Source organism: Nothoprocta perdicaria, unplaced genomic scaffold, assembly GCF_003342845.1.
Source record: "Nothoprocta perdicaria isolate Ctin4 unplaced genomic scaffold, notPer1 scaffold_197, whole genome shotgun sequence".
Lineage (NCBI taxonomy): Eukaryota > Metazoa > Chordata > Aves > Tinamiformes > Tinamidae > Nothoprocta > Nothoprocta perdicaria.
In genome coordinates, this window is record NW_020455171.1 from 803,243 (window position 1) to 812,828 (window position 9,586).

At 38.8% G+C, this 9,586-nt stretch overlaps 1 protein-coding gene across 1 annotated transcript in view; it reads left to right on the plus strand.

Moving 5' to 3' along the window:
* Positions 1-8,926, plus strand: part of LOC112945711 — a 27,208-nt gene extending 18,282 nt beyond the window's left edge. The window contains 8 exon segments of the mRNA XM_026037373.1: positions 1,460-1,604; positions 1,934-2,019; positions 2,296-2,445; positions 3,442-3,543; positions 5,954-6,094; positions 6,810-6,894; positions 7,220-7,340; positions 8,513-8,926. Of these exon segments, the coding sequence (XP_025893158.1) occupies positions 1,460-1,604; positions 1,934-2,019; positions 2,296-2,445; positions 3,442-3,543; positions 5,954-6,094; positions 6,810-6,894; positions 7,220-7,340; positions 8,513-8,702 (1,020 nt within the window). The 3' untranslated portion in view covers positions 8,703-8,926.
* Positions 8,927-9,586: the final 660 nt, after the last annotated feature.

Genomic DNA, 9,586 nt, shown 5'->3' on the forward strand with positions numbered 1-9,586 from the left:
GACACCACTGGCCACAGGCCTCCAACTGGACTCGGCCCCATTTATCACCACCCTCTGAGCTCTGCCATCCAGCCAGCCCTTGATCCACCTCACCGTGCACTTGTCTAGTCCTCTCTCCTGAGTCCCAAATCCAYGGTTTATTCCAGTAATCAGATTCTCTGAAATTTCTCTTATCTGTCAGAAATTAATAATCTTCTGATAGGAAGAAATTCCATGGGCTTTGGCAAAAAATAGCTGGCATTACTGTTCCCACCCAGTTTAGGGACTGAAATGAAATTTAAAGCATGTCAGATGAGACGGGAGTGCCTGTTCTTTTGTAGTGGTAATGATAATTTGGGGCTTGAATTTCACTAAACGCTGGCTTTAGTGCGTTTTGCATGGCACTGGATAGGATGTGAAAACAGGTGATTGTAAGAATGACTTCAAAATAAATATGCGTAAGAAAGCAGATTTGGTCATGTCTGAAATGGCAGCTTCTGAGTAGAATGCAGATTAGATGTCTGCCTTCAAGACTAGTTACCTTTCTAAGCATTATATGCCATTTAGAAAGCAGAAGTTTGATGGGTTTGGTGGAAGAAATTGTTTTGTTTGTTCTGTGCTGCTATTGGACCTCCCTGGTCTCTTCTGCAGTTAGGATCTCTCTCACCAAGTTCTGAGGTGGGCAGAACTATGAAGCAGCACAATAATGTGAGATATACTATCTGCAGCTCAAAGTTTTCAATGTATGAGTTTGTTTCACTAGGACATTTCCAGCATTTTGTGAAATGAGGAAAACACAGAAACATTTCATCTTCATGTAAACACCCTAAGGCTTGCGAAGTGTTTATAAGTATATAAACACTTTCCTTGTGCAGTGTTCAGTAACATGCAGAAAAGAATGTGTCTTCAGCAGCAATTCTGAGAAGGAAGAGGTTGAGGACAGCAGACTTGTAGGCTAGCTGTTGTCTGAGCCTTCATAATCCAGCCAGCATTGGTTCCAATCCAACTGGAATGCAGCACAAGCATGAGACAGATTGATGGGCATAGTGCCCAGATGTCCTAAGTGAACTCTGGAATATCTGACAGAGGCACACATTCTCTATCTGATCTGGTGGCAGCTGCTGATTATTTGAATGAGGAAATGAAGGTTCAAGTAAACAGAACCTTAAAAAGTAGTACAAGGAGCCAGGACAGAAAAAAAAATCTGTATAATAGTGATTTAAATACAGTTCCTGAGGGAGTAGGGGAAGAAGTCTACTCCGAGACTTCTTCCAGCTCCTTCATCCCTGGCTCTTTCATTGTGATAGTCTGAACCAAGATTAGACACCCTGCAGTTTATCAACAAGCTGGTCTCGAGTGCAGCAAGCTAAACTCAGCTAAGTCATTAGCAATGAGAAACGCACTCTGGGTCCTGTCAGTGACATTTCCCAGGTTACAGTGAGGCACAGTTGTGTTTCAGGACATTTCCATTTTGTTTCAGCTTGCACATCCACTCTCTGCTACGGGAAAAAGGACAGATGATAGAAAATCCCCTCGAGCTGTCTTGCTCCCAAGTGATTTTAAGGAGCCTGACTCATCTTCTTATGTAAAAGGTGAGATTTTCTTCTTGCTAATGCTGGTCCCCAGTTTCTGGATCACAGGCAGTATACTGTCACTAAAACTCCTCTTTGGTTCTGAGAAGTTAGTCATCTTTGGCAGGGGAGCAGAAGCAGATTGTGCTTTTAAGATTAAGCCTGTAGTTACCTGCTCAGTTTGCTGTCCTGGAAGCAGAGAAGGTGGAGAACAGAGGGTGGGCTGCACGTATTGCAGGAATATATTGGAGGAATATGRGAGCTGGCATCTTTCAAAAATGTTCTGAGATAATTGTGGAAACCTGCGATTCAGCAACTTGCATGTGCTTTCAATGACACTTTCCATTTGCATTTTCTTACGGGCAAATATTTTTCCATTTCAGGTTGCTCAGAAGAAACGCACCTCTCATATAACTACAGCAATGACACTAGTAGCTTTATGTTCTGCAGTAACAAGGGAGAAACACAGGTATTTCCTTAYGTTACTACAAAATGACTGAGTGCCTCTGTGATCTTGGTTTTCATATATAGGATGCTATGTAGGATGCTCACTACCATTCAGCTGCAAAGCAGTGCTGTTCTGGCTTTATTTTCTTGTATCTGCTCATGATGATCTGTCTTTAAAACAATATTATAATGGCTTACAAATAATATAGCAGATTACTGTATCAAGATAGTCTTTTATGACTATCAACAGTCATAAAACAGATCTATRTTTCTAGTTAACATTTTAAATTTGGCTTAGGAAGAAGAAGATCTTAAAAGGACAGAAAAAGTGCATAAACCTAGGAGTAAAGCGGCTTTTGTGACCACTAACAGGAGAAGTGACATAAATGCTTATGACAGCAAAGTACTTGCAGAGAGTTCTCCTACTTTTCTGGAGGCTGAAGCAAAGGTTTGAGCAACTTACAGTTCTGGCTCTTGCACAGATCAAGAGCTATCTTCCTTCTGTCTGTGAAATAAAATGAAACAGAGTGGCGGGAAAAGAAAATCTTATATTYATACTTCTTTCCTAGCCACTGTAGAACTTTATTTCTAAGCCTAATAGTGGGTCATAATCTCCTGAWAAAGCACACTTTCTGTTTTCTAGTGGAATTGCATATGAAATTACATTTCTAACAAAATGACATTATGAAGGGAGAGGGATTATTCTATCCACGGGATTTGTATCTATCTCCGTTGCAAGCCTGAATCAAGACAGACAAGCTTTTTTTTTTTTTTTTTTTTGGCTAGTGTTTAGGTGCCCCTGCTAGCTTTAGAATTTTCCAGTGTGTGATTCCAGTGCATTGACTGGCATTGCTAATGTGCTCTGGAGACTCTGCTGGAAAAGCACACTTAGTCCTGTAGAGATATTTTGACAGATRGGCAACAGCACCAGTGAAACCTCAAACTGTCTTGGCCTATCTGGATTAGATGGGAAATGGAGAACTGAAGGATTTTACCCTCAGAGGAAAGGGAGCCCACTTTGGAAAACATTACAGCAAGAATGCTAAGATGGGAGAGGGCATTCTGCTGGCAAAAATTCTGCAAGGGTGCTGGGCAATGGGTGCTGTGCTTTAAAGGTGGATCTAGTCACTTCAGTTACAGGTTACAACTTTTTACTAGAATACATCATTGCCCTGTAGGAAGAAGAATTCACTGGTTTCCATTGGGTCCCACAATTCAAAATATACCAATATTAGTTACGTTTCTGTAATTAACATTAGATAATAATTGTTCAGTATGTTATCACCCTGATCCTTACTCAAATAAATAATGTCTTGAACGTCAATTAACTTAAGGCTCCCTTACCTTGCCAGAACTTTTTTTGCACAGTTGAATAAAGTTAATGAAATTATTTGTAAAACTTTTTTTGTTTATTTGTTAATCATTGGTTGTGATATTTTCATAGATACTGACTCCAAAATCAATATTGAGAAGGTCACTGTTACATGAAGAAAGAAAAAAAAGTGGGGAAGATGTGCAGGAAAAAATAGAGCATCATGATGGGAAGGTGAGAGAAATTAGGGAAGAAAAAGACTTCAAGAGATCATCAGTAGTTCTGCAGCATAGCTAAGAATCACTACTTCAAGAGACACCAAGAATTATTTCTCCAATGAAATTTCCTTTTTTAACAGGAGAATTCAGATATAAAGTAGGAGAAGGGCTGAAAGTCTGGTAACCAATTCCCAGCATGATTTGCTTAATGATTTCCATCAAGTCCTTTTTGTTTCAGCTTCCTTATTTGTGAGATGGGAGGAATGATACTGATTAGAAATGAAAATATGCTAGTAGGGTAATGATGATTTTTGCAGTGCAAGATAAAAGACTGTTGCTTTCTTTCCTTGTAAGTGAATATGATGTCAGTTTACTGTGCCAGCTGCTCACCACTTCTGGGAGAGATCTTTCACTACATGCAGTGGAGAACACCTGGAGCAATGTCAGAGGCTCTGCTAGGTGCAGCCTAGTCCAGTTTGCTCAAACTGCCTCTCAGAATCCCCAGGTATTTCCCAAATGCATCTTACAAATTGCTTCCAGCTGCCCATCCTCCTTAGGATCAGAGCTCAGCTGTGCAGCTGGGCTGTTTCCCCTGCCTTTGGCAGTCCCTGTCRCTAGGAGGAGGGGACAAATGAGCAATTCCTGCTGTCTTCCCTTTGTGGCCCCGTGTTCATTGACACCAAACTGGCAGTATGTTCCTGCATGGCACCTCAGAAATGATCCTGAAAGTCTGTTTCTGTAGATGAGTTTGTGCATTGCAAATCTACCGCATTGATTTTGGGAAGGATTGTCAGCAACGTGACAAAGTGACCTGGTGCTACCTTTGTTGCTGATGAAGAAATACGAAATATCTTTTCCAACACCATCACTGCTCATGCGGCTCAGATTTTTATTAGATGTGTCTTCAGCTACACTGTGCCATGTAGGCTTACCCTGTTAAATCCTTTTTGGATGCTGACTGAGAGAATTCTATGTCCTATCACAGCTGTCAGCTCTGGCTAAGATTTTGGGTTAGATGAAGCAAAAGCAGCAGTTTAATTTCTCTGCTCACTTTTAGGCCTCTTTTCTCACCCTGCCAATACAGATGTTGATTCATGAGACTTACCAGTAGGTAGTTATAGAAACAGTTTTTGTGATAATGATTTGAGATGCCAATTCTTTCATAATTAATATTGAGATGGGCTTTATGAAAGCTTCTACCAATCACATTTCCTTCTCGCAGAAACAGGAAATACATTATTTGTTCTTTGGATCCTTGGAAGAAAGATGCTTATGGACTTTATGTGCACTCTGACATTTTTACCACTGGATTTTACTCATAAAATTGAGTGGTAGACTGAACTTTTTTGTGTGACTCAAGAGAGGAATTGATGGGATTTGATATCTTTAGAATTTAAAAGAAACATTAAATCTTCTTAAACTATGTGGACCTAACTTTTGATGTAAGTAGGTGTAAGAAGGTCTTTCTACTATTAAAGTTTAAGTTAAAATGATTAAAAAAAAACAAGACTAAAATCTTGTTCTCAGAAATCAGTGCAATGCCTGTTTGGGGAAATACTGTATTTCTCTCTCTGCTCCAATGTATTTGTTCCTTTTTGACTAACCAGAGGTGCAATGCGAAGTAAGAGGTCTCTTTGAGCAATATATTGCCACCCTGTGCCACATGCTCTAGGTGTGCCTGCTTGAGCAGGAAGRTTGGACTAGATGATCTGTAGAGGTCCCTTCCAACCTTGAATATTCTGTAAATTCTGTAAAATTCTGTATATTGGTTGTTAAATGGCAGACTGATGGCATTGTTGCCACCTGTTGTCTTATTAAGAAGTCTTAAAAGGTTTTGCAGGAGATTTCTGCATGCAGCCATATTTAATTCTCTAGCACTGAATGTTGGTCCTGCCTTACCTTACCTGGAATAAAATAGTTGTTAACATATGTCAGCAATCTGTGCTAATATATGAAGTTTGATCATTTCTGTTTGCATGATACAGAATCTGAGTTTCTTGTGTTACCTAGATGGAATTGTACCAGCATATATAAAATTAGTATAGACAATAACTAACTGATGTCATCCAGCTAATAAACTGAATAGCTTCGCTGTTGCCACAGTGCTTGTGCCTTAGATTGATTAAAAGAAATAAAAAATGTGGGGTAGGGGGGAGAAGGGGAGATTTGGGCTAAGTGCTGCAAAATGCATCATTTTGAGAAAGCTACTGACATTTACTGTCTTTCACAAATTAAATGAAGCGAACAGCTTGTGTTGCAGAAATAGTTTTTGAATTAAAAAAGCATAGGGTGRAGCCACTGAAATAATTAAAGCTCCAACTTCACTGGAAGGCAGTACAGTTTTACTCATTTCCCTATAGCTTCAGATATTGCTGTGTGATGAGTCTGATTTGTCTTCATTACATTGGTATTTTATTTGTTTGAAGGTGGAAGAGGTGCTTGCTGATGGACGTTGAATCATCACTTTCYGCAATGGTACCAAGAAGGAGATCAGTGCTGATAAAAGGATGACGGTGGTTAGCTTTTTCAATGGAGATATAAAAAAGATCATGCCAGATCAGAGCGTGGTGTGTAACATTTGCTTTCTCTTTGAGGAAAATTAGCTAAGTGATTTGTCCTACAAGGTCCTACCATTTGCGTTGCTCTGTCATTTTTGGGAGAAAAGRATTAGGAAGGGTGTTGATTTTGTAAACTGGAAAAGGGAGGCTGCTCTGTATACATTGAGGAGAGTGGAAAGAGACTGAGGGAACAATCTGGAAAGGAACTACAGGGTAGTTGACTAAACAGAGGAACAGAGACTGAAGGAAGACAAAGGACAAGGGCAGCTATCTGAAGCAAGGGCCAATTCTTTTATGTTTGTATGSTAGGTAGGAATGAGAGTTCTTCCCTCTAGTATTTTTTATWTATATATAAATATATATAAAGAGTTAGTAGTAATGTCAGAGTGGAAGTGAGTGAGTCTGATAGGAGCGGAGGATTTTGAAATCAGTGGTATATGGATAGAAGCTAAAGCAAAGAGATGGGAAGATCACTATTCTGTTGTATTTTATCAAGAGAAAAATCTACATAGGAAAAAAATAGATTCATGAGAAGTGGAGTGATTAAGAGTTAGGAATAGAAATGCAAACATAGCTTCTTAAATGGATGGCAGATACAGAAAATGACCTTTGAAATGACCTTTGAATCTTCAAAAAGATGGCTTATTTTTAAGCACATTGTTTTCGTTGAATCTGCTTATGCAGATATTGTGAGCATGCTGCAAACATTTCACTCTCCTTTCAGATTTATTATTATGCAGATGCACAGACAACTCACAGAGCTTATCCAAATGGCCTGGAGGTGCTGCAGTTTCCTAATAATCAGATAGGTATGCAAGAGCTCATGAATGTGAACTATACATATAGAAAGGTTGTTTTATGAAAGTGTTGTGTGATTCTGACTCCAGCGTGTTGTGTGATTCTGACTCCAGCATGTTGTTGTTGTTGTTTTTTCCCCTTGATTTGCATTGTATTTGTACAAAGCAAGATAACAATGAGGTGCTAATGCATTGCTTATATTTATGATTATTTGATTTTTTAATTTCTTTAACAATAATTTGGATGTCTTTTCCTTCCTGACTGTATGTAGATCTGTGTAAATCAACAAGAAGAAAAAGAAAAAAAAGTAAACTTTTTGCATCTTGTTTCCCCCAGAAAAACATCATCCTGATGGCACACAAGAAATTATTTTCCCAGATCAGACAGTGAAATGCCTCTATAGTGGTGGACTCGAGSAAACTTTTTTCCCAGATGGTACAGTAGTAAAAGTAGAAAAGTAAATTAAATGATAGTAGATGAGCTTTGGGTACAGGTTCAATAATCCTGACATTTAAAGCTATGGTTTCTGTGGTTGAGAAATTTCAGGATGAAAGGAGAAAGAATTTGGAAGATGGTAKGGTTTCCTGTAATGAGGCACTGAAAATAGTTGATTTCTTGAATCGTAGCCGATGATTTATCACAGGTAAAGTGGCCATGAAATGTTCCTCATTCAGTTCTATGTAACATCACACTTGCTTTGTACATCAGGCCAGGATTACCATATAACTTGCAGGACATGGGAGGAGCAGTTCTCTATGTAAACAGTTCAAGTGCTGAAGGTTGGAGGTTTTTGATCTTTGGCAAGATGTTTTAAATATTATCTCTTTATTTCTTTGTGTATAATTAAGACTAATGATATTAGAACTTATGAGTGYTTCTTGCTAGTTTAGGACCTATACTGTTGCAAAAATATTTTTTTSTGCTTGCAAAATATCTTGCCATCTCTGCAGGATCTGCAGATCTCATCACAATTACGATGTGACTATTTTTTTTTTCGTATTGAAGATATACTTAAAATTATTATTGTACAAACTGAAGAATCTTTGTGATGATTTATTATTGTGGGATTTGATCTTAGCACCATCACAGGTAAAACTCTGTGGTGAATTACAACTCAAGAAAACTTCCAGATAACATCATTTTCCACTTTTACTGTATCACATTAGATAGATCAGCAGGTTAGGTTAATAACAGACAGTTATAGTAACTGTATAKGTAATATTTTTTATACACACACACACACACACATATATATATATAATAACAGTTCCTTCCCCAGGCAGAAGGATCTGACCCAAATATATATCCTTTCTGGGAAAGGAAGACATTGGTTGCATGTAGGTTGTTATCCTGTCTTCCACAAATATATCACAAATAATCAAGATTCATTGTGAAGGAGTCAAGGTACCTATGGTGTTTTTTTCTTGTGGCTTTTTCCATGCTTGCCCAGTATCTCACCTTTATTGCTAGTAAAGACTGACCACTTCAGAAGCAATTCAAGGAGCAGTGATGTTTCTTCAGGTTTCTGCTGTGTWATTACAGTATCCCTCACAAAGTATGTTTGACTGTTGTGTAGTGCTATATTGCTCTGTATATCTGGATCTTCTGATTAGTTTGCTCTACTTTCAGGAATGGAGATAAAAAGACGGTATTCAGTAATGGTCAGAAGGAGATCSGCACTGCGCAGTTTAAGAGGCGAGAGTACCCAGATGGCACTGTAAAGACTGTCTACTCCAATGGCAGACAGGAGACCAAGTATGCTTTGGGACAGGTTCGAATCAAAGATGAGGAGGGCAATATTATTCTAGATAAGAAGTGATTCCTCCCCTTGAAGGGCAGCTCTGTACGTAAGTGGCTCAAGCCAGTTTCTCACTAGGATGTAACATATCCAGCTGTTGCACATGACTGTTAGTACAGATGTTTCCTTATATCACTGATGCTTTTCTGTCCCTTGAAATAATAAAGACTGGAGTTTGTGCAGCAGTGAAACCAAGATGATGAGTGCTTGAACAGAGGTGTAATTTGGCTACCAAGTTGCTCAAAGCCAAAGTACTTCTTTTGAGAGCTCATAGAATGAAACTTTCGGAACATGGAATAATCTAACTAGATATTGGGAAAAGAACACAGCAAAATAGATTTTAGCATGAAGGTCATCAAATATTGAAAATGGCTGCCCAGAAAGCTTGTGCAATCTCCATCCTTGAAGGTGTTCAAGGGCTGGAGACAGCCCTCTGCAATCTGATCTAATTAAATCTGCTTTGATGGGGAGTTATACTGAACAGCATCTGGGGATCCATTCCAGCATAAATTATTTGATGATTTCATGCATACAATCTGCTAGTCTATTGCATTTGAGGTAAAATATTAATGCATATTCCATCCATTCCATTACTTCAAACTAAACAACTTTTCTTTTCCCCCCCAGTAGTCTTTCTGCAGACCAAATCTGTGTTGATTTGCTCTTAAATTAACCTCCTCCACTTCTGGTACTGCAGAAATAATTCTGGTCAGCGAATTTCTCCCTCTTCAAGGCTCTTTGGATTGCAGTTTGTACCTAGGGGAATTAATCATTTATTAGATGCTGCTTTCAGCTGCCTTCCCCCATAGACTGTCCCTCATCTGTCTTGAATTKTTACAACACACAGAAGCATGTCCCCTGTACAGCTCAGCTCATTACCTGTGACTCAGTGACTGAGAAGACCA